This window comes from Mandrillus leucophaeus, unplaced genomic scaffold (assembly GCF_000951045.1).
Source record: "Mandrillus leucophaeus isolate KB7577 unplaced genomic scaffold, Mleu.le_1.0 Scaffold758, whole genome shotgun sequence".
Taxonomy (NCBI): Eukaryota; Metazoa; Chordata; class Mammalia; order Primates; family Cercopithecidae; genus Mandrillus; species Mandrillus leucophaeus.
This window is the reverse complement of record NW_012108230.1, coordinates 1,325,584-1,350,925: the sequence shown is the minus strand read 5'-3', so window position 1 is coordinate 1,350,925 and position 25,342 is coordinate 1,325,584. Positions and strand designations below refer to the sequence as shown.

Here is a 25,342-nt window from a genome sequence, read left to right as displayed (position 1 = left end):
TATTTGTCTCTTTGTGCCTGGCTTATTTTACTTGACATAATGTCTTCCAGATTCGCCCATGGTGTTGCAAATGACCGGATTTCTTTCTTTTACAGTTAAATAATATTTAATTGTATATGCCACATTTTATGTATCCATTCACATGTTGATGGACACTAAGATTGCTTCCATATCTTAATCACTGTGAATAATGCTGCAATAAACATGGGAATGCAAGTATCTTTTTGAAATACTGATTTCATTTCCTTTGGCTATAAACTCAGCAGTGGGATTTCTGGATCATATAGGAGATCTATTTTTAATTTTTTGACAAACCTCCACACTTTTTTCATAATGATCTTACTAATTCATATTTCCACAAATGAAGGGTTCCCTTTTTTCCATAGTTTTACCAACACTGTTATCTTTTGTCTTTTTGGTAATAGCCATTTCAACAGGTGTGAGGTAATATCTTATTGTTGTTTTGATTAGACTTTTCCTGATGTTTAGCAATGCTAAGCCTCTATTTCATAAAACTGCTAGTCATCTTTATGTCTTCTTTTGAAAAATGTCTATTCAGATCTTTTGTCTATTTTTTAAAATTGTTTTTTTTTCTTGCTATTTTGTTGTTTGGATTCCTTGTATGTTTTAGATATTGACCTCTTATCAGATGGTGTGCAAATATTTTCTCCCATTCAATAGATTATCTCTTCACTCCAGTGATTGTTTCCTTTGCCGTGCAAAGAAAATGTACCCAATGTATTATCCTTTGCTAATTTGACTGCAATACTTTTGATTAACAATAATAACTGACTTGCTTACTGATTACGCTTTCCCTTAAAGTGTCTTTATATAGTCTGCATGTGTTGGCAGACCTCCAATTTTTATTTTGTATAACACAATCAGAATCATAGTATTTCTAAAACAAACAAATGCATTTCAAAGTATTCTATTTTATGAAAACATTCAACAGACTACCCTAAAACTTCCTAAAAATTCAGAAACTCTGGAAGGCCAAGAGCTGAGCACTTTAGAGTCACCTATTCCTCACAGCAGACAAAGAATGGCCCCTTCCAGTAATTCCTCTAACAGCTACCAGGTTTCTGCAGTCTTTTTAAGCTGGCACAGAGTGGCTTAAATTCTCAGCTACAACCTGCCTCATCAACCAATCAGGAAGTATAATGGCTATATATTTTTAAAGCGTTTCTCCTGGCAGGAACCCTCGTGATGATTCAAAGAAGTCTTGGGCTGCAACAGCTACAACTACTGTGGCCCCCAGACTCTTCCTCATTAATGTGACCAAGCTTTGAGGACTGTCCTATTCTGTATTCTGTAAGAATATGGCTGGAAAAATAGATAATAATATTTGTAAAAGCAAAACTAAAAACAAACGCACAAATCCTTTCAATTGGGTTTTAGAAAATAGCAAGGAATAGACAAAATAAACTTAGGGATTGTGTCTAAACATGCTATCTGAATATTATCCCAACACATAACCTTCATATACATAATAAAGCAAATAAATATTATATCAATATCTCAATTCCAAAAATGCAGTAAAATCAGAATCACTGGTTATTCTTATAGCAAAAAGTATCAATTAATGTTTGGACACACTAATTGTTATTTAAAATGATAAACAGATATATAAAAATCATAATCATCATGTGAACTTAATTCAAAAAATAATTGGGCTGCTAGAAGACAAAATTAGTAAAACATATTTGTTACTATCAAGGAAATTACAGATTAGTGAGAGCATATGAAGAGTTTATTTTCATACATGAGGCAAGTGTCCTTTGAATTTAACAGCAAAAAAAAAAAATCAGTATTCAGGATGACATTCATGGTAAGTGCATTTTATTATGCTCTGATATTTTGTAATTTTATATTCCACCTATGGTATATAGATATATATACAGACACATATATGTATGGCATATACATATATGTATGATATATACATATACATATATATACCACAGGTGGAATATAAAATACATATTTGTATGGTATATACATATATATACTATATGTGAAATATAAATATATATATTTCTTATCTGAATTCATTCTCTGTTTATATTCGTATGTGTTTGTGTGTATATAAAATCTATGCCATCCATCTGCACAGCTGGCTATGAAAATGAAGTTATACAGCTTTCTGAAATGTGAAAAGTAGTATATGTAAGCCAAGTGCACCAAAATTAATCTTTTTGAAATCAAACATAATACCCCTGGCCAAAATATTTTCTTCAAAAGAAGTATTCTTTTCGTATATTTAACTTTCAAAGTCATATTCGTTGCTTCAAAATTGCACTTTAACGATAGTATTTTTTCAGTACAGGTACTTATAAAATAAATTAAATAACATAGTTCAAACTTAGTAAGTCTGTGTGCTTTAAAAACAAATTCAGGAACTACAGAAATAATTCAAATGACACAAGCAAAAATAAATGTGCATAAAGATTAGATAGATAGATGATACATACATGATAGATAGATTTAAAACAGCAGACAAAACCATAACATTTCTCTGATATACTGACAAGAACAATAAATAATGCAGCTGAGTAATAATTTGAATTAATGAATATGCATATATAGTGTTCTATACATAGGATACATTAATTAACTTACATTAGAGCTTACTATCCTTAGTAACTTCAACTGACTTTCTTAATTTTTCCATTAAAGTAAACTTCACTCTAATTGACGTGAGATGGTATCTCATTGTGCTTTTGATTTGCATTTCTCTGAAGACCAGTGATGATGAGCTTTTTCTTGATATGTTTGTTGACCGCATAAATACCTTCTTTTGAGAACCATTTGACCCAGTGATACCATTACAGGGCATATATCCAAAGGATTATAAATCATTCTACTATAAAGACACATGCACACTTATACTTATTGCAGCATTATTCACAATAGCAAAGACTTGGAACCAACCCAAATGCCCATCAGTGATAGACTGGAAAAAGAAAATGTGGCACATACACACCATGAAATATTATGCAGCCATGAAAAAGGATGAGTTCATGTCCTTTGCAGGGACATGGATGAAGTTGGAAACCACCATTCTCAGCAAACTAACACAAGAACAAAAAACCAAACACCGAATGTTCTCTCTCATAAATGACAGCTGAACAATGAGAACACATGGACACAGGCAGGGGAAGATCACACACTGGGGCCTGTGTGGGGTGGGGGGCTAGGGGAGGGATAGCGTTAGGAGAAACACCTAATGTAAATGATGGGTTGATGGGTGCAGCAAACCACCATGGCACGTATATACCTATGTAACAAACCTGCACATTCTGCACATGTATCCCAGAACTTAAAGTACAATACAAAAAAGTGACCTTTATTCTCATATCTAAATATTGATTGTTATGTTGCAGATAATTTAAATATAGCCAAATTGTATCTTCATCATGAAGACAGTTGTAAGAATTGCTTATAATTTCTTTTTAGTATATCAAAATGTGTCATACTCAAACTTGACTTAATTTCCCATACAATTTCAATAAACTTTGTAAAGGATTCATGACTTTGTAAACCCAAGATACAAAAGTGTAGTTTCTCCTCTATTCTGTCCTCCAGATTTTTTAGAACAATGTGAATGCATGGGTTTCACAAAATTCATCATTAGAAGTGCTGTCTGGGAAGCACTCCCTTTTTTTTTTTTTTTTTTTTTTTCATTCCAATATTCCAGTAGCCAAAAGGAGCTCTAGAAATCTGCAAGCCAGCAACGGCTTAATTTTATGGTGGACTCTTGATGCTATAAATCCATAACTAAGCAGGGGCGGCTGAAAAATGAATGCAACTTTTCTTGAATAATGCTTATTCTGGAAAAAGAAAAAGTCTGATAATATCATATGTTGTTTTTCCAACTGCTTCTTTACCAAATAGACTCAAACTATACTGACACCTCCAACAACTAATAATATAGAGGCAAAACAATAACAGTAGCTAACATTTATTTAGCACCTACAACGTGCTAGAAAGTGTGTTACATATTTTGCATGAATTATCTCAACTAATCCTCTCACAAAAGTAGGTTTTAATATTTTAAACGTATTTTAGATGAGGAAACAAAGATATTTATTTCAATAAATAACATTTTAAATCTACTAAGAGGCAGAAATATGATTGAGACCCTAAGGAACGTTTGCACCCACCTCTGTGTTTAATCACTGCACTATCTGTGCAAAAGTCCATGTAGTAAAAAGCAATGAGATAATCAAAAGGACTCATACTACTATGTTTGAAAATATTGTATTTTCATAAAGAATTATTGAATTAAAAATGCAATAAAATACTTTTTTAGCTTCAACCACTTTTCCTAAACAATAATTTGAAAGACAAAACACTATGTACTTTAGACATTTATTCAACCTCCTTATATAAGCACCTTTCTAGAATGCCATTTAGAAAAGTCTACATTTTAATTGTCTTGTTAAAATATTATCAAGTTCACCAAAATAATCCAAAATGAGGTAGCCTTGCATGCATTAGTTGACACTGGATATGTACAGAGGAGTCCACTAATCAAAGTAAGGATAGCCTAAGCATAATCTAACATACATGAATTAGTGTGTGTGTAAACAAACGTGAAAGGCATTTTAATCTCTGAGAAACTGTATCTCCACAAAGCTGATCAATATATCTGCTTGATTTTTTTTTCCCTCAGTGAACACACATGTCAGGACTAAAACTTAACAGCTTACCTATTGCTCACTTTGTGTAAGACAATTTTAGAGTAATCCAATCCATTCTGTATCAGAAGGTCTTATGCAAATGACATGGAATGCTGCCAAAACACAGCATGGGACCTGAGGTAGAGTTTTACTTTTATTTATTTTTTATTTTTTTATTTTTTATTATACTTTAAGTTCTAGGGTACATGTGCACAGCGTGCAGGTTTGTTACATATGTATACATGTGCCATGTTGGTGTGCTGCACCCATCAACTCATCATTTACATTAGGTATATTTCCTAATGCTGTCCCTCCCCCTTCCCCACCACCCTAGGACAGGAAGGGGAACATCACACACTGGGGCCTGTCGTGTTTTATTTTTATTATTGTGCTTCTCAGAATAAGTTATCAACTTAACTTAGCTACACATTTTCCTTCAGTGTGAGGTACACTGACCAAGGAGGCAGAAAATTGGGAGATCTATCCAATTTGCCAGTAACTATTTATAGGAGTGACACTTTATTAAAGAATTTACACTTTCTGTTTCCTTTAGAGTGTAGTATTCCATGATCTCTATGGGCCCTGCCACTTCTAAAATTCAAAGCAACTGAGTTTCCATTTTTCTTCATCATTTGTCATACCAACAAGGCCAAAACATAGTAAAAAATTGACATTTGAAAAATTTTGTAATGATTTTTACTTTGGGAAGTGATTTAAAAATCCTTTAAGTTAATCTTCAATAATTCACTAAGTGTTGGGAATCAGATTTTTATATTCAGGGACTATTGATGTGCTAATTGATATGACAATTAAAAACCAATACATTTTCAAATGGGCTCCTTTATTCAGCCATAATGTTGAATAGATATCTAACATGAGCTAATTTACTTACCTCCTTTTGGACCTCACCTAAACTATTACAGAAACAGAGATTTCAAATCTCATTTAGAATTCTTCAGAACTATTTTTAAAAGAACATTAAGTGTTTTTTTTTTTAAAAAAGGAATGCAAAGTGTGGATGACTTTTTATCTCTATGGACATATAGAGCATATGGTTAAATATTTTCAACATAGTAATCATTGGTCTTGAAAAGACCTAATAATAAATTGGAATACATTAGCTCAAATTGAAAACTTTATTTGCAAATGTTGCTTGCTTTTTGTATTAGTCTGCTCAGCTATATTACACAATTGTGAAGAAAAGTCGGTCTATTCACTTTATCAAGTATAAATAGAAACCGAAAATACCTGTTCATGCGTGCATTCCTCTAGTCATGCGTGCCCTCACACACTCACTCCCACCCAGTACTGCTTTGTGGGTTTGGCTTATGCTGCAGTTCCTGAAATCCTAAATATTATGTACCAGCTGCCAGCAGGTGTCTGCAGGTGTTTGCCTACAAGAAGTTCATTGACAGTTTATTGCAGCAAGAGTACTTTCTCTGGTAGTGGAAATTAGCTGCAAAAACACTGCAGGCAAAGTAATGTTTTAAGGACAATGATGCTTCATGTGCTGTGAATTCATAATTATTTATTATCTGTCAGGCCAAGAGTAATCACTCTTGTGTGATATTTTTCCCATGGAAAAAAATAGTTATCAAATTCTAGTTTCCACAGTCATTGTCAGTGTACTGGAAGGACTGCAGCTGTACTAGAGTCTCATGGACATTTAACTTCTGACAGCTGTGAATGCTTCTTTGTGAATGCAGACTTGCTCTTTGACTCAGAGTTTCTGGAAGAGCTCCAAGATGCATTCTCAAGGGCCCCTGCAGCTCTCTGAGTGCATATTAGGAGAAGGTGGTCAGAAACATCATGAATTGCTAAGGTGGAGATATGCTTGTGCTTTCTTTTACTATACATGTATTTATTTCAACATTGATATAAATAGATGAGGTGATAGTGATGAACCTAATATTTACAAAATTTCAGTATTTGGAGATTCATGATTATGTCAAATCTTTTCATATATGATTATACTTTTATTGAGGAAATAATGATATGCACCAACACTCTTTTTTTGAGTTTTATGGAGATTCATGCCTAATCTTCATAACAAAATTGGACTACATGACATCGATGCTCAAGAAGATTGTCAGATGTTTAAAAATGAAGAGTAAAATTTAGCTATTTATAGGGTCTATTAGTCATTTGTGATTAATATTACCATAAGTTTTTTTTAAATTATTGAGAAACTTAGTTATGGGATTATCTTACCGCATGTATACTTTTGAAAAAAATAGAAAATATGTGTCACAAAATTCTCAATTCAAAATTATTTACATAACATATTTATGTCAGAAAGGATTATGAGTTTATGTGCCTAAACTTAAGCATGAAAGGGATTCCCCTTCAAATAAACTATTTTTGCATATTCCACTTAAGGAAAAAGCATACTGTATGTATACAAGCAAGTGTTGTTTTATTAACTTGTAAGTTAATTTTATTAATTTGTTAGAGTAATATATTTGAATTACTCTAACAATTTCTGGTAGTTAATAATATCCTTGATATTCCTAAGTTAGATCCATATAGAAACAGCCTATTTATAAATATATTCATGATCAGTTTAATATCAATTTTATTATTATAATTAAAAGAGCAATAGTATATGTTAATATTTTGAAATGTATTTTCGCTGTTTCATTTCTCAAAATATATCTGACATGATAGAAATGATGAATCACTTAGAAAGTATCCTTATGGAGACTAATTACTGAAAATAAATGTATCTTTTGTTTGTTTTAACTGATAACAAAGTTCAAAGGTATTAATTTGAACTAACATAGGTAAGGCAAATAGACACTAAGAGTTTGTGTAATTCATAGCATAGTCTGCTATCTACTGTCTGTATGAAATATGGAATATCACCAAGTACCTTGAAACTCAGCATTTCATCTGTAAGTAATAATAACATCTCATGAAATCATTATAATAATGAAATGAAAAAATGAGACAATCTACATAAAATATCTGGTAATAGTAAATGATTATATGTATGTATGTGTATGTTTTATTTACCTTTGACTTTGAATTATAAATAAAGTGTGCATTGCCTGTGAATGCTTGTGTTAACCGTAGCTGAAGAAAGTCACATTATGCCGGGTGCAGTGACTCACGCCTGTAATCCCAGCACTTTGGGAGGCTGAGGCTGGAGGATCACAGGGTCAGGAGTTCGAGACCAGCATGGCCAACGTGGTGAATTCCCGTCTATACTAAAAATATAAAAATTACCCTGGCGTGGTGTCACATGCCTATAATCCCAGCTACTCGGGAGGCTGAGACAGGAGAATTGCTTGAACCCAGGAGGCGGAGGTTGCAATGAGCCAGTATCACGCCACTGCACTACAGCCTGGGTGACAGAGCAAGACTTCATCTCAGAAAAGATAAAAAATCATCACATTACATATCAAAAAAGTTCAGTCAAATGGATTCCTATTATGAAGGACAAATGAATTTAGGCCTACCTTTCTCTACGTAATACATTACTATTAAATGCTACTATATCTATGCTATAGTGAAATATTTTTAAATATGAAAATACTCAGATGTCATGAATAAGCGGTAGTTTAATTGGTTAAAGTCTGTTTGTATAGCAGTCACTACTCATATAATAAAGCAGTTGAAGACCTAGATTGATTTTAGAATGAATCATGCATCTCATACTGGTGATTTAAATCAAAATTGGTTATTTGTTCATTGAGAATTATAATAATCAATTAAAATTGCAGCATACATCATAGCATGCTACAGGACAATAACTATAAATTTTGTGTCACTATAAAAATCTTCATTAGATTGATGGAATATTTTTAATCGAAAAATAAAAACGCATCATGTACTATTAAACAAAAACTGAGCTGGCACAGGTGTGTTTTTCAGAGGTAACCTTTCATGAATTTACCATCCAGTTACCAATATCTGTTTAAATAAAGATCACTAGTAGAATAAAATGGGCTGAGTGTGGTGGCTCATATCTGTAATCCCAACATTTTGGGAGCCCGAGGCGGGCGGATTACAAGGTCAGGAGATCGAGACCATCCTGGCAAACACAGTGAAACCCCGTCTCTAATAAAAATACATTTAAAAAAAAAAAAAGTTAGCCGGGCATGGTGGTATGCGCTTGTAGTCTTAGCCATTCGGGAGGCTGAAGCAGGAGAATCGCTTGAACCCAGGAGGTGGACGTTACGGTAAGCCGAGATCACGACACTGCACTCCAGCCTGGGTGACAGAGCAAGACTCCATCTCAAAAAAAAAAAAAAAAAAAAAAAAGAATAACTTAAAATCTGCAAGTTAAGATTAATAATAATTATTTAAAAAAACAAAAAAAAAAACTCTTTTTGAAAGACAGGATCTCATTCTCTTTCCCAGGCCAGATCATAGCTCACTGCAACCTAAAACTCTTGGACTCAAGGCACCCTCCTACTTCAGCCTCCTGAAGAGCTAAAACTACAGGTGCACACCACCACACTCAACTACTTTTCTTTATTTTTATTTTTGTACAGATGGGGTCTTGCTATGCTGCCCAAGCTCGTCTTGAACTCCTGGCCTCAAGAAATCCTCCCACCTAGACCTCCCAAAGTACTGGGACTAGAGGAGTGAGCCACCATGCCTGTACCAGATTAATAATTATATTATACTTTTCCAAGGAGTTTACATTTTAATATTTATTATTTGATTAACCAGTGTGATAGTTATATAGTCCATTGAAGACATAGCACATTAACTTTACCATCTACCCAGAGGAAATGTTTTCATTTATGCAGAGGCGCAAATGATACAAAGCCAGAGCCAAGAATGAATTCAAGGTCTTGGAGAAACACTTTACTGATGACTAGGCCTAGTGGTTTCCTAATTATTTTGGACTTAAGCCTTTAAGCAATGTGTGATTCCTTTAAAGTTATATTGGTTTTTGTCTATGGAAGAAGTATATTGTTGGAAATAAAGGCCACTAATATGATGAATATTTTAAATAGATTGATGAAAAACACAATCTAACCTTAAAAAATTATAACTTCTGAATGGGACTCATTATCAGGTCATTATGTCTTTGTATCAGATTTATAAATGTCATTTTATTAAAACTGAGGTTTATTGAGCTTTTCATGGAAATTAGAGACCATATTAGCATTCTGTAAATTAGTTAATTATAATTTGCTGTTCAAACTCTGTCCACTCCAATTGTACAAAACAACACTAAACTTTAAAATCATGTTTTGGTATTAAAATAGATGGAATACACACATTCAAGTGCAGTTTTTTTAGAGTCTTTTTGGCACACAAAACCTATCCTAGATAATTCCTGAAGCAAAATACCGATTTGGTATTTTCTTTTCCAGTTCTACTAACATCCCACTGTGTGATCTAGAGAAAAGTACTTTAGAGACTACTTTGCCATGCATAAAAAGGCACTTATCTTCTAATAAAATTCTATTGATTTAAAATAATCTACCTTTCTTTCTTTATAGAGGTATAATAAGGGTGTAATGAAGAATTTTGAAATGCTTGTAAAGTGCCTTGAAATCTTTAAAAGAATAGTAGAGGCCTTCAATTGAATGCAATTTGAAAGAATTGAATAGAGACTCTAAACAGAATGCAAATCAGGCCTCTTGCCAAATGTGAATCATAATTGCCCTTATTTATTGAGGATGTCATAATCACCATCATTACTTATGAGTGCAGCTGTTCATATTGATTGAATTTCCAAGGTATCCCAGAAAGTGCACAAGAAACACAGTCTCAATCCTCTAGGAATTTATATTCTAGACCTGCACTGTCCAATATGGTAGCCACTAGCTACAGGTGGCTATTTAAATTTAAATCAGTCAAATTTAAATAACAATAAAATTTTAGTTCCTCTGCCATATCATCCACATTTCATTTTTTAAAGCTACCACCTACCGAAAGGTATCATTCATATTTCAATTGCTCAATAGCCTTATGTGGCCAATGGCTATCACATTGGATTGCACAGATACAGTTAATTTCTATTATCTTAGAAAATTCTATTGAACAGCCTCTTGTAGAGGTTTGCTGAACATATGCCACAATAAATATTATTCAAGAATACAATTTATGCAATATAATTTTATTGCATAAATTATAATTCATTAATTTTGAGAGAGAAAGTAGATAATTCACAAAAAGTCAAACATCTCTGTAAGCATTCGGATATGAATCAACTATTTTCATCTCAAATACAAGAGATAGGATCTAGCACATTTTAGGCGCTAAATAAATATTTGTTGAATTAATAAATTCGTAAATGAACAAGTATTTTGTATATACAAAGAGATTTCTGGAGCTCATTTTTCTTGCTATTGAAGGGATACCATATACTGTTTTCAAAATAAGTAATGATAATGTAGTCTGGAAGAAAAATACACATTAAGCAAGAAATAGAACATTGTGCAGATCAAGTGTTTAAAAATGCAAGGGAATGTTTAGATAAGCAAGTCTTCACTGTTAGAAAGAATAAGAAAGATTTCTTCAGGTGGAGAAAGGACTTACATAGAATTCTCTAGAACAGTAGGTAAAAGAAAAATGAAAAGTCTGACAGATAAAAGAGCAGTGGAAACCAAAGCATTGGAGTTGGGGAAAAGGCTGATTCATTTTGAGGGGATGAAGAGATTATGAGAGTCTTCTGTTGAATGAAGGATTCCAGTTGGCAAAGTTGAATGTAGTACAGTCAATTTAGATATTTTTTCATTAGCAATGGTTCTTCTTAAATTGTTGTAATTTGACTGTGTTTTAGGATAATTAATTGTTTTTCTCTGTTAAAAAAAAAAACAGAAATAACACAGAAAATATAGGCATAACATAATGCCTGTTTAGACTTATTCTCTAAAAATGACTAGAAATGTGCGAGAACCAAGGATCAATGGGTCCCAAGAGACAAATCATAGCACTAATAAGAGAGTTACATAGAAAAGCTAATCTGATTACTTTATGAAACTGCTTCATTTCCAGTGGAATGTGTGCATTTCAATGCTAGTATAAGCCAGATGGCAGTAGCCTTTGTTCTAACAGGGTCTGATGATAGTTTGTATATTTAAAATGTCACAACTACACTCACTTTTCTTCAGTAAATAGTAAAGAACAGCTGCTGACAACTTCAAGTGCAATCACTTATCTTCTCAACAGAGCCATTTTCATCTTCCTCTTCACTCACCAGAGTATCAAATGAAACTGATGTTCCCAATACACAGCATGGTTCTGAATAGTGAAGATAACAAAGCTAGCTTCTATTAATGACCATTCTATTAGCTGATATTGGTAGCTAGAATTGAATGTCACATATGAGTAATGATGAAAAATTATTGTAACTAATTAATTGGCACTCACATTTAGAAATATATTCAGTGTCTCCAATGATAATAATGTGTCATGAACAATAAAACCATTTGGGAACTATGGGATAGAGATGAATTTAAGGAAATCATCTTGAACTCTTCCTAAGCTCTTAAATCACCCTTCCAAATATCCTTATTTTTCAAGTGCACATTTTTATAAATTTTTATTGGGAATGTATATGTAAAAATTGAACAAAATATAGTAGAAACCAAAACTGTAAAAAACAAAAATAGTAAAGAAAAGAGCATATGATGAAAAACAAATTCCCATTCTATTTAAGGTGCCAGTCTTCTTCCAAAAGGTAAACACTATTATTGGATTTGTGTGTATTAATTTCTTTCCAGAAAAAAGTCTGCCTCTCACATATTACAGGTAATGTTATATATACTCCTAGAAATGGCAAAACAGTATTCCTATACAAACTGGTGTTTAAAGTAGAAGAGTATTCTAAGGTATAGATGGATGTGTATGATTTTTCAGTGAGTCAGACATTTAACTTGTTCTTAGTCATTTTCAAATGCAAGCATCTGTTACAAATAATATCTTCTGACATAGTGTTTTATATATCTTACTTTGGCACACCTGAAGGCTACTTTCTGAAAAAGTGGTGTTCCAAAGATATATTTTTGTAGATAATTCCAATTGGTTATCCAAAAAGGATATTTTCATATGTAATTATGTCAAAAAATACCAGAGTGTATGTGCAAGGAACAGCATGAGGCAAGGAAGAAAATTGGCTATTTGTTGTATATTCTTTTGTAATGCCTCTGAGAGTCTATTTCTAAGATTGTGAATAATTAAGTCTATAAGTGCATAAATAATTTCAGCAAAATTATATTTGCTGGCCATTTTTACTTTGATAATTATAACTGCATGATGTTTGTTTTTAATTTTAAATGTATTAGAGAAAATGTCAAAGACAAATGCTATATACTTATTTAATTTAGCAATTTCATAGAGACACAATCATAAATGGTGACTCATTATTTTCCTCCAGAAGAAACTTTTATTTTCTCCTTTTAGATATGTAAGATATATATATTTATATATCATATATTATATATAATTATATATATGAATGTGATATATATAAAATTTCAATTTCAAAAACTTTAAAGACATATGCCCCTTAACTTAGACTTGAAAAATGTGTCATTTATTAAATAGAGTTGAACAGACTTCTTAGCCATTACTATGGAGGAATAGAAATTTAGCATTAGAATTCCATAATCTTAACTCACCAGTTAGGCTAACAACAACAACAGCAACAAAATTGCAAGCTCTACTGGCTTTAGATAGATGTTGATCAATACTTATGAAGTCATGCAATGATTAATAAAGAATTTCCTTGTTTATAATCCTCATTAGATTGTTTCTTAAAGCACCATAATTCTTGACTAAGCATTTTAATATTCTAAAGATAACACACGGTGATACACAAATGTGATAAGTGTTATCTTAAGAAATGTACTTAATATAATAATTCCTCTTGTGTTCATAAAGCACTAAAATAATAATTCTAGAAATTAATAAATATAAATTTACAAAAATATACGGTCAATTTTAAGTGGCCAGTAAGCTACTTATGTTTTAAATTTAAATTTAAATTTGCAGGTATCAAATTATGACCATAATTGATCATGACAATTACATTTGCAGTATAAATGCCAAATATATTTGCCAAATATATTTCCAAATATATTTCCCCACATGATATGCATTTATGATGATACTCTCTCAATAGATAATTCTAATATGAAAAAATATATTTGCAAACATTTGGACAAATGTGACTTTCACATCCAACTCCATCAAATAATGTTTAATATTAATAAACTTAATTCTGGGGAGATATATTTGATCAATCATTTAATTTTACAATGGCCAAATGTATCTATGTAATTAAGTGCAGTATCTGAGTGCTATCTGAAAGCATGTGTACACATATGACCATATGTTGCTTAATATAGACTAAAACATAGATACGTTTGTTCATGTGAGGTAAAAGTTTTTGCTCATATTTGAGCACTCTTATATAATTCATTTATATATTTTCTAAGCAATAGTCAACATTCAATGCAAATAAAGAAACAGATTAATAACTGAGGCTTCTCCTTATATCTGTGATGTTTTCGCTCTTGTGTTCTTCTGTTCTGAACTCATGCCACAGTATTTTCTAAAATTTCATTTTCTTGCAGAGCATCTTACAGAGACACCTAGCGGTAAAAGGTAGTGGTGGCTTCTGGGGCAACCCTTATTGTTAAGTTAATGGTAGAAAGTTTTCATCATTTACTTATTTGAACCACAAGAGATAAACTAGATTATTAGCATAAGTGTTTCCAACAAAACCGTAACTTAAACTAATTCCAAACATATTTAATACTTCTTAGTTGAATAACATTTACTTTAATTAGAACAATAAGTATTTAAAATAAAATAATACAAAACCATGAATTAAACTTTAATATTGAATACAATTATGAAGATTTAGAACAGTGATAAAATACAATAGCTTTATTTAAGCTATTTTGAAAAAATAAATAATCGATTAAGACAATTTAGGACCTTTCAGGACTTCTACAAAGTTAATCAATATTGAAAATTATGTTTCTGATAGGACTCAATAGTTATATTCCAAAGGCTTCTGGCTGTAATTCCTATATAATTTTAAATTTAAATATTACATTTTCATTTTGAAAATATAGAAGTAATTTTACACTTAAAAATAAATTTTCTAAAATGTTTATATAGTGTTAAAAGTTAATGACTAAATAAAAATACAGAAATAAGTCTTTTGTGGATGAAGTGTAAGTTATAATTGTTTATGCAATGTATCTATAGCTAGTGACTACCATTCCTAGGTCAAATGTTTCTAAATTTAATAAAACGTTCCATTACAAGACTTTGTTTTTATTATCTGAAATTACTATTACTTCTTTCCTTCCTCTCCCTTGAATATAACCCACACTCAAACAAAATTGTTTCCAAATAAAGTAATTATGGTATAAAGTAAAAAAATATATATTTGCACAACATATGCAGGGGAAAGTTCAAGAAAGATTGCAATACCTCAAGAGACTGCAATGCCCATCGCCTGAGAGACATATACGTCTCAGAACATAGACATACTATCGGACTCTATATTAATATTAAACATGATTAACCAGAATATTATAACACAGTATTACCCCAAATATTACTAAGAATAAAACAATATCAACTATTTCCAAAATAAAGTGGGTAAAATATATTTACATGGAGAAACTAACTACATAGTTATCAAAGGAACAGGCACATGTGCACTCAGTCTGCACTGAGTCACTTATGATGATCAACTTTTCTCTCATAGCTTTGATGAACAGCAGGTCTAATATTACAAACATTGAAAACATGTCTTATGAATGTAAAGACCCCCTTTTGGGGATGGAAGTGTCTGGTTTCATGGAAAGAGCCAAGAATACTTACTGTAGAGATGACTCTAGTAGAGTTTAGCAGGTGACTCTTCAAGAAACTCGCTTTCTATCGATACTGCATTTACTTAGGGGTTTTCCAGCTTTTTAGTACACACCAAATGTATTCAAAAACATTCCCTCTGACAGTCTTTCACATTCCCTTGTGTTGCCTAGACACACCTATAAAACGTAATTCTATTAAAAAGAGAAAAGAAAAGTAGCGCCCTTGTTTGCAGCTAGGAGGAACCACTCCCTTTTCCAGGATCCTTAACAGTATGTACATGAGACAGCCGCATTCTAAATGGCAGGAGGAAGGCAGGCGATCAGCACTGAGCTGGAATCATCTGTTCCTGACCACCAGCAAACCTGGCACCGCCGGGGTTATTTCCACTCCTCCCTTTCCCAATCCAAGAATTGCACAGTCCAGTCCCACGCTCGTATTACGCACATGGTCCAAGACTCCTCTGTCTCCTAAGAATGTGACATCCAAGGGGGCTCCGGTTGCGCCGCCCTAGCCCAGGGACGCCTTCGCCCTCGGCTGCCATCTATCGGCCACCGAGCGCCCGCTTCGCCCCGGGCCCACCATGTCTGCTGCAGCTTGGCTCGCACCAGAGGCGCGACAATAAACAAGTGCACTGGACTGGGCCCTGCACCCGCTCTGGAGCAGCTGTCTCAGAGACCCGGAGTTGCTTTCCGTGTTGCCACCTCCTCGGCGACCGGGAGGAAGACGCGACTTTCTCGGAGTTTTTTTTTAGAGCCACCGTGCTGCCAGGACAAGCCACAGGCATAGAACGACGCGGTTCCTGCCCGCCCCCCCTCCTCTTCCCCCAGAAACCCCAAAGGATGTCGGTGATAGAGAGTTCCAAATAATGACGATTGTGCGCCGCATCTGGGGAAGGGATACAGAAAAAAAAAAAAAAAAAAAACCTGCAAACACCGTGAGGGATGAAACTGCCAAAAGGATGAGGGAGCCTCTCAAATACTAATTAGGGGCCGCGGCGGCGGCTGGCTCGGCGCGGGGACAGCGGCGGCGGGATCCCAACGAGGTGGTCGCCGCTGCGCTGGGGGCGGAGGACAGAGCAGGAGCTGCAGCCGCCGCCTTCGCTGGAGCAGCGGAGGGGCCGGTGCCACCTTCGCTCGCCCCCTCACTACCATGTACAGTGTGCGCTGCAAGAAGAAGGCGGGAGATGCATGCACACCCCCGCGACCCGCTCCCTCTGGCTGGTCCCCGGGCGTGCGCCACTGACCAGGGGGGAATGTGGTGAAGACCGCGAGGAGAGCCGAGGGGGGAGGGGAGGGCCGGCCGGCGCGAACCCAGGCCCGAGGGTGCGAGGAGCTGGAGGAGGCTGGAGGGGGCGGCGGCCACAGCTGGGTCGGAGAAAGTTGCCCCCTTTGCAGATGGGAACTGTGAGTACCCCACTTGGGGGAGGGTGCAGCGAAGGCTGCCAGGGACCCCGCGATCGCGCCTTAACACGGATTGGAGCAAGTGTGCGAGTGATCATGAGTGTGAGCGGGTGCGAGCGCTCGGCGGGGCTGACCGTCACGTTGGCGGGGCCGGCGGTGCCAGGCAGTCTTCTCCGCGTCCCCCTCCTCCCGCTCCGTGCCTCCCCTCCCAGCAGCTCCCCCTCCCCGCCCCGCCCGGCTCCGGCTCCCGGCCCCTACCGCGAGGCGCCTCTCCAGCCGGACCTCCGCCGCCCCCTCCCGCTGCCTTCCTATCCCGCCGCTCCAGATCGCCCCCCGCTCTTCTCCCCACCCAACCCTGCTGCCCGCTCCGACTACCGCGGAGAGACCCGGGGAGAGTCGTTTGGGGAGCCCCGGAACCCGCGGTCGCCACCGCGGCGGCGGCCCCGGGCTGGAGGCGTCCGGGCGCCTCTTTCCTCCAGCCTCTGGGACCCAGCTACTCGCGGTCACCTCGCCCTGCCTGGGCTTGAGAAACCCAATGCATACCCCAAAGAGGGTTTTTGTGTATGTGTGTGTTTTTAAAGGATGGCTATGATGAGCGGGCCTTGGAGATGTGAAACGGGGTAAGTCTATCGTTTACTTTGCAAAAGAGGTTCGCGTGTGTATGTCTCTCTGTGTGTGTGTGTGTGTGTGTGTGTGTGTGTGTGTGGCGGGGTGGCTTTCTTTCCATCTCCTCCCTCCCCTTCTTCCTCCGTTTTCCCTTCCTTCTCTTTGGGGCGGGGTGGGGGAGGGGGAGCCTCGCGTCCTGGAACTCCGGGTGCTTCTGCCTGGGCGGCCGCTTGAGCAGCTGTGCCCGGAGCCTCCGGTTCGGCCTGGGTGCTGGGCTCCAGTACGAGTGGCTCCATGCTGCTTAATGCGGGGACGTACAGGGCGGTGATCCAGTACCTAAATTCTCTGGGAGAAAATGAATAATCCCCCCGCCCCCGCCCTCCAGGAAAAAAAAAAAAATCTGAGAATCTGAGAATGTTCAGCGCACCCGCGAATTTCCATCGGAGGTGCGTTTCCCCGTCAGAATGTCAGCCTTCCCAGGCTCATTCAACTTTATTTTCTCAAATTTTTGGTCTCCTTTGCTAGCAAGGAGGAGGGGAAAGGGGGTGGGTTGAGAGGAAGCTCTTCGATCCTTGCTAACTAGAACTGAATTAAAGTTGTAAACGCTGGAGTTTAATACTGGCTGGACAGAATTTGCAATGGGCTTTCAGATGGGGTGGGAGGTGAATGGGGGCGGGGAAGCACAGGGAGGGAGGGGGAGGGGACCCAACCTCGCTGAATGGATGTGCGGATTTGATCCAGCGGAGAACTGAAATTTCAAGGTAAACGTTTTACTTTCACTGGGGATGTTTTTGCCGCTTTTAAGCCGGGAGACGTTTACCGTTGCGTTGGGAGGTCGGGAATACTTGCGAGGTTTATGCACTATGGTTCCGATTCGTCTCGACACGTCTGGGTGGCCACACGTGAATGATTCGCAGGCACACTGGTACATGTGCGTGTGAATGCAGGGGTGTTTAAGAACGCGGGCTGGAGTCGACTTGGGGATCAGGAGCAAGGTCTCCAGGCTTGAAACCGCTGTCTCGGAAACATCTTGGCTTTAGTTTGGAGTTGCAATTTGATTTTAGACTTCGGAAGTGAGGCAAAGGCAAGGTTGACCAGAGAAAAGGCGTAGGTTCCTAGAGCCCAGCATTTCTATCAAATGTCCCCCACCCCATTAACCAACGCAGCGTGCACGCGCGCGCGCACACACACACACTCACACACGCTCATTCCATTTATGTCCTTCCTTTAAGAGTGCTGCTGTTGATCAGAAGTAGGAAGTGGAAGGAAGCCTTCAAGGGGACAAAAAGAGAGCAAGAAAAAAGGGGGGGAGGGGGTCACATTGATTCCTGTGGGAGATGAAATTCGTATATTAAATAACTGGCCTAAGTCACTTACAGTTCTCCCTCCCACCTTTCTATTTTGCCTTTTAATCAACCCAGGCGTCCTTTCCCTGAGATTAAAAAAAGGAGAGAGGGGAGCGTTAACAATTAAATGTAATAAGCAACTCCAAAGATGGGGATGCTGTCGAGGTGGTAGTTCCGTGCAACCCTTGCTATTACCGTTGCAAATAGACGCGGAGCCCAAGGTAAGCGAGGCTTTGGCACTGATCCTTGGTTTACTGATTCCCAGTAAGCGGTAGGAACGTCCTTTTTAAACTCTAGGCATCAGGAGGTATTCGGAGATTGCAGATACCTTCGCTGAGTTCTTTGTAATCCGTCGTGCAGAACTATTTCAGTGGCTTAAAGATGCGGTTTGGTAGCGTCGCTGACATGATCAATGAGAAGTGGTCGCAGGGCGCTCTCAGGGAAGCGCTGCTAAGTGGCACCGTGCATGCAATTAGGACGCTGATGTGCTTAATAGCGTGGTAGTGAAGTCCACCATCAAAGCAAATGCGTTCTCCTTTTTCTCCTTACTCAAAGCTCCGGAAGACAATTGGTGATCTAAGAGCTTCTTGGGGCTCCTTTGATGCATTATATTACACCCTTTTTGCCTCTGAAAAGTATCCTTTAGGTTCCCACCGTGGCATTTCTAGCGATGGTTTAAAATACCCCAAGTATCTTGGCTCCTTGCCTCTCTGTGAAAATAAGAGACCTTCATGGTGAACTGTTAACTGAAGAGGTTCTGAAAGAAAGAAAGGGGGGAGGGGGCTGGGTATAGGTGAGGTGGGGAACCTTGTAAAATGGTGCTTCTTTTTTCTTAAATTAGAACCATGAAACTGAACTGACAGCCATTTTATGTATATTTATGGATTGGTTTTGAAAAGGGGGGAGCAGAGAAAACTAAAATGGGACTTTATCTAACCTGCTCTTTTCTTGTAGGGAACAGCATATTTGTGGTGTGCTCATTAAAAAAAAAATGAAATCAACTGTTAAATCAAAATGTATAATAGATTTTAATAAAATCTGGAGAATGTCAATGTTTCACTGGGGGGGGTGTGTCATTTATATCTCTTCCTTTTGGGTTTTAGAGTAATAATATTAAGAGAGAGACTTTCTGACTGATCCCTTAAATTTTTGTCATATTCTGTTGTTTCCTTGTTTTCTCTCTCCCTTACAGGAGGTAAAATGCACACTTGCTGCCCCCCAGTAACTTTGGAACAGGACCTTCACAGAAAAATGCATAGCTGGATGCTGCAGACTCTAGCGTTTGCTGTAACATCTCTCGTCCTTTCGTGTGCAGAATCCATCGATTATTATGGGGAAATCTGTGACAATGCATGTCCTTGTGAGGAAAAGGACGGCATTTTAACTGTGAGCTGTGAAAACCGCGGGATCATCAGTCTCTCTGAAATTAGCCCTCCCCGTTTCCCAGTCTACCACCTCTTGTTGTCCGGAAACCTTTTGAACCGTCTCTATCCCAATGAGTTTGTCAATTACACTGGGGCTTCAATTTTGCATCTGGGTAGCAATGTTATCCAGGACATTGAGACCGGGGCTTTCCATGGGCTACGGGGTTTGAGGAGATTGCATCTGAACAATAATAAACTGGAACTTCTGCGAGATGATACCTTCCTTGGCTTGGAGAACCTGGAGTACCTACAGGTCGATTACAATTACATCAGCGTCATTGAACCCAATGCTTTTGGGAAACTGCATTTGTTGCAGGTGCTTATCCTCAATGACAATCTTTTGTCCAGTTTACCCAACAATCTTTTCCGTTTTGTGCCCTTAACGCACTTGGACCTCCGGGGGAACAGGCTGAAACTTCTGCCCTACGTGGGGCTCTTACAGCACATGGATAAAGTTGTGGAGCTACAGCTGGAGGAAAACCCTTGGAATTGTTCTTGTGAGCTGATCTCTCTAAAGGATTGGTTGGACAGCATCTCCTACTCAGCCCTGGTGGGGGATGTGGTTTGTGAGACCCCCTTCCGCTTACACGGCAGGGACTTGGATGAAGTATCCAAGCAGGAACTGTGCCCAAGGAGACTTATTTCTGACTACGAGATGAGGCCGCAGACGCCTTTGAGCACCACGGGGTATTTACACACCACCCCGGCCTCAGTGAATTCTGTGGCCACTTCTTCCTCTGCTGTTTACAAACCCCCTTTGAAGCCCCCTAAGGGGACCCGCCAACCCAACAAGCCCAGGGTGCGCCCCACCTCTCGGCAGCCCTCCAAGGACTTGGGCTACAGCAACTATGGCCCCAGCATCGCCTATCAGACCAAATCCCCGGTGCCTTTGGAGTGTCCCACCGCGTGCACTTGCAACCTGCAGATCTCTGATCTGGGCCTCAACGTAAACTGCCAGGAGCGAAAGATCGAGAGCATCGCTGAACTGCAGCCCAAGCCCTACAACCCCAAGAAAATGTATCTGACAGAGAACTATATCGCTGTCGTGCGCAGGACAGACTTCCTGGAGGCCACGGGGCTGGACCTCCTGCACCTGGGGAACAACCGCATCTCGATGATACAGGACCGCGCTTTCGGGGATCTCACCAACCTGAGGCGCCTGTACCTGAATGGCAATAGGATCGAGAGGCTAAGCCCGGAGTTATTCTACGGCCTGCAGAGCCTGCAGTATCTCTTCCTCCAGTACAATCTCATTCGCGAGATTCAGTCTGGAACTTTTGACCCAGTCCCAAACCTCCAGCTGCTATTCTTGAATAACAACCTCCTGCAGGCCATGCCCTCAGGCGTCTTCTCTGGCCTGACCCTCCTCAGGCTAAACCTGAGGAGTAACCACTTCACCTCCTTGCCGGTGAGTGGAGTTTTGGACCAGCTGAAGTCACTCATCCAAATCGACCTCCATGACAACCCTTGGGATTGTACCTGCGACATTGTGGGCATGAAGCTGTGGGTGGAGCAGCTCAAAGTGGGCGTCCTAGTGGACGAGGTGATCTGTAAGGCGCCCAAGAAATTCGCTGAGACAGACATGCGCTCCATTAAGTCGGAGCTGCTGTGCCCTGACTATTCAGATGTAGTGGTTTCCACGCCCACACCCTCCTCCATCCAGGTCCCTGCGAGGACCAGCGCGGTGACTCCTGCGGTCCGGTTGAACAGCACCGGGGCCCCCGCGGGCTTGGGCGCAGGCGGAGGGGCGTCGTCGGTGCCCTTGTCTGTGTTAATCCTCAGCCTCCTGCTGGTTTTCATCATGTCAGTCTTCGTGGCCGCTGGGCTCTTCGTGCTGGTCATGAAGCGTAGGAAGAAGAACCAGAGCGACCACACCAGCACCAACAACTCCGACGTGAGTTCCTTCAACATGCAGTACAGCGTGTACGGCGGCGGTGGCGGTGCGGGCGGCCACCCACACGCGCACGTGCATCACCGCGGGCCCGCGCTGCCCAAGGTGAAGACGCCCGCGGGCCACGTGTATGAATACATCCCCCACCCACTGGGCCACATGTGCAAAAACCCCATCTACCGCTCCCGAGAGGGCAACTCCGTAGAGGATTACAAAGACCTGCACGAGCTCAAGGTCACCTACAGCAGCAACCACCACCTGCAGCAGCAGCAGCAGCCGCCGCCGCCACCGCAGCAGCCACAGCAGCAGCCCCCGCCGCAGCTGCAGCTGCAGCCCGGGGAGGAGGAGAGGCGGGAAAGCCACCACTTGCGGAGCCCCGCCTACAGCGTCAGCACCATCGAGCCCCGGGAGGACCTGCTGTCGCCGGTGCAGGACGCCGACCGCTTTTACAGGGGCATTTTAGAACCAGACAAACACTGCTCCACCACCCCCGCCGGCAATAGCCTCCCGGAATATCCCAAATTCCCGTGCAGCACCGCTGCTTACACTTTCTCCCCCAACTATGACCTGAGACGCCCCCATCAGTATTTGCATCCGGGGGCAGGGGACAGCAGGCTACGGGAACCGGTGCTCTACAGCCCCCCGAGTGCTGTCTTTGTAGAACCCAACCGGAACGAATATCTGGAGTTAAAAGCAAAACTAAACGTTGAGCCGGACTACCTCGAAGTGCTGGAAAAACAGACCACATTTAGCCAGTTCTAAAAGCAAAGAAACTCCCTTGGAGCTTTTGCATTTAAAACAAACAAGCAAGCCGACACACACGGTGAACACATTTGATTAATTGTGTTGTTTCAACGTTTAGGGTGAAGTGCCTTGGCACGGGATTTCTCAGCTTCGGTGGAAGATACGAAAAGGGTGTGCAATTTCCTTTAAAATTTACACGTGGGAAACATTTGTGTAAACTGGGCACATCACTTTCTCTTCTTGCGTGTGGGGCAGGTGTGGAGAAGGGCTTTAAGGAGGGCAGTTTGCTGCGCGGGTGATTTGTGAAAGGCCGCAGTCATTTTTGTAGTGGTTGGAAGTGCTAAGAATGGTGGATGATGGCAGAGCATAGATTCTACTCTTCCTCTTTTGCTTCCTCCCCCCTTCTCCCGCCCCACCTCCGTTTCTCCCCTTTTAAGCCATGGGTGGGTCTAACTGGCTTTTGTGGAGAAATTAGCACACCCCAAGTTTAATAGGAAATGTGTTCTCTTTTCCGCCCCTCTCCTTCTCTCCTTCCCTCCCCTCCCTTCTCATTCCTTTTCTTCGTTTTTAAAGGATGTGTTTGTATGCATTCTGGACATTTGAATTTAAAAAAATACTGTGATCCTGTAAAGGATCACCATAGATGTGGACAAATCATTAAAATTACAGAGCTATATGATCCATAATTGATTAGTCAAAATAACTTATTGATGAAATATACAAATATTTTATTGTAGCACCTATTTTTATATGCACATTTAGCATTCCTCTTTCCTTCACTTTAGCCTATGATTTTGCAGAGGTGTCGCACTGTATTAGGATCTGCATTTCTAAAACTGACGTGGTATCAGGAAGGCATTTTCAATCATTAAAAATGTGGAGAATTTAATGGCAAAATCTTTAAAAGCCAATGCAACCCACCCAATTGAATCTGTATTTTTTTTTTAAGAAGAAAGATCTGATTGTATCCCAATGCATTTAAAAAAAAAAAAAATAGGGCAATTAATTGGGCCATTCCAGTGTGAATTGTGTGAAAGTTTTGGGTTTTATTAGAAAAGATTTGAAAGTTATTTTTATTAGTGAACCAAAATGACATGTTGATTTGACTACTATTGTAGCCGATTTTCGATTGTTTAACCAAACCCAGTTGCATTTGTACAGATCCACATGTACTGGCACCTCAGAAGACCAAATCATGGACTGTACAAGTCTCTATACGATGTCTTTATCCCTGTGGGCAGCAAGCAATGATGATAATGACAAACAGGATCTCTGTAAGATGGGGCTACTGTTGTTACAGTCTCATATGTATCCCAGCACATGTAATTTTTTAAATAGTTTCTGAATAAACACTTGATAACTATGTCAAAAATGAGGGATGGAAGTAATGATTATTTAAGGTGCAAAATACTTACCTATGTGTGATTGATAGAATCTCCACCATTAACAATTTAGGAAGTAATTCCTAAACTTTATTCCTAATACAAAATGTTTTTCCCCTAATTAGCAAAATTTTAAAGTATACATATATATATATATAACATATATTACATATATATGTAATGTATGCCTTTGTTGGTTCAGGGAAGTATGGTTTTCTAAATGTGTCACTTAATGTGTTTATTATATTTTCAATGATGTAACTGTTTCCTCACTGAAGTATTCATCTGCTACGTGGTGCATGGTAAGTAATATATTGCATATTCACTTTTCTCTTAATATGATGTACTTGCCATATCAGTATTATTTATTCAGTCTACAGTTTTCCATAGTTTTCATATTTTTAACTTGTGTAAAACTACCTTCAACAATTATGATGGATTCCTTATCTAAAGTTGATCAGTATTCTAAATGCTCAAAATGTTGGTGGATATGATCTCATCATCTTTGAATAAGGTTTTCTAGTGAGTTTAGACTATGATTTAAGGATAAGAAATGTTTCAGTTATGTGCCTCATTGCTATAGGTGGATCTCCCAATAATCTCACCTGGAATTTGTACAATATCAAGGGCCGTTCATGAACTTTGTGTTTAAAGAACAATTTCCATGGCATTCTGCCACAAAGAGGCAGCATTCACCCATGAGAAAATTGACAGTAACTACTTAAATTCAGATTGAACAGGTGGTACCAGTTTCCCCGAGGATTAAAAAAAATTGTAATGCTACATTGACCAAGTACAGTAAGCTATTCATATTCTTTGCAACATTTTCCTTTCTAAATTTTTTTTCAAAGGGGAAAGGAATAAGCTCAATAATGCCATGGTATTATCATGAAGAAAAGTGCATTGCTTGCTCTTCATCTACCTCCTGTATATTAGATCCAGGATTAGAAAAGAAAAAGAAATTAGCATTTGACTTCACAATTGAGATTGTTATTCACAGCAGCAGGCATTTATTTTTTTAATGTCAATATCACTTCCTCAACCTTATATATAGGTATGACAGT

At 38.8% G+C, this 25,342-nt stretch overlaps 1 protein-coding gene and 1 long non-coding RNA gene across 8 annotated transcripts in view; one reads left to right on the top strand and one right to left on the bottom strand.

Moving 5' to 3' along the window:
* LOC105529252 overlaps window positions 1-15,961 on the bottom strand; it is a 252,864-nt gene extending 236,903 nt beyond the window's left edge. Inside the window, exons 1-2 of the long non-coding RNA XR_001004483.1 lie at window positions 15,495-15,961; window positions 4,185-4,187 (exon numbers count right to left, since the gene is read on the bottom strand). This is a non-coding gene — a long non-coding RNA (uncharacterized LOC105529252). The remainder of the gene's footprint in view (window positions 1-4,184; window positions 4,188-15,494) is intronic.
* Window positions 15,962-16,399: 438 nt separating this feature from the next.
* On the top strand, window positions 16,400-24,268 carry SLITRK5 (SLIT and NTRK-like family, member 5). Of its 7 annotated transcripts, none has more exons than XM_011966352.1 (2): window positions 16,400-16,888; window positions 20,030-23,297. In XM_011966352.1, the coding sequence occupies exon 2, from the start codon at window positions 20,038-20,040 to the stop codon at window positions 22,912-22,914; it is 2,877 nt and encodes a 958-aa protein (XP_011821742.1). In that variant the 5' UTR covers window positions 16,400-16,888; window positions 20,030-20,037; the 3' UTR covers window positions 22,915-23,297. The 7 variants fall into 7 exon arrangements, with proteins under 7 accessions (XP_011821742.1, XP_011821741.1, XP_011821743.1 ...); XM_011966351.1 differs by lacking the exon at window positions 16,400-16,888 and adding an exon at window positions 16,962-17,505 and having other exon boundaries at window positions 20,030-24,268; XM_011966353.1 differs by lacking the exon at window positions 16,400-16,888 and adding an exon at window positions 17,700-18,252.
* The last annotated feature ends 1,074 nt before the right edge of the window (window positions 24,269-25,342 follow it).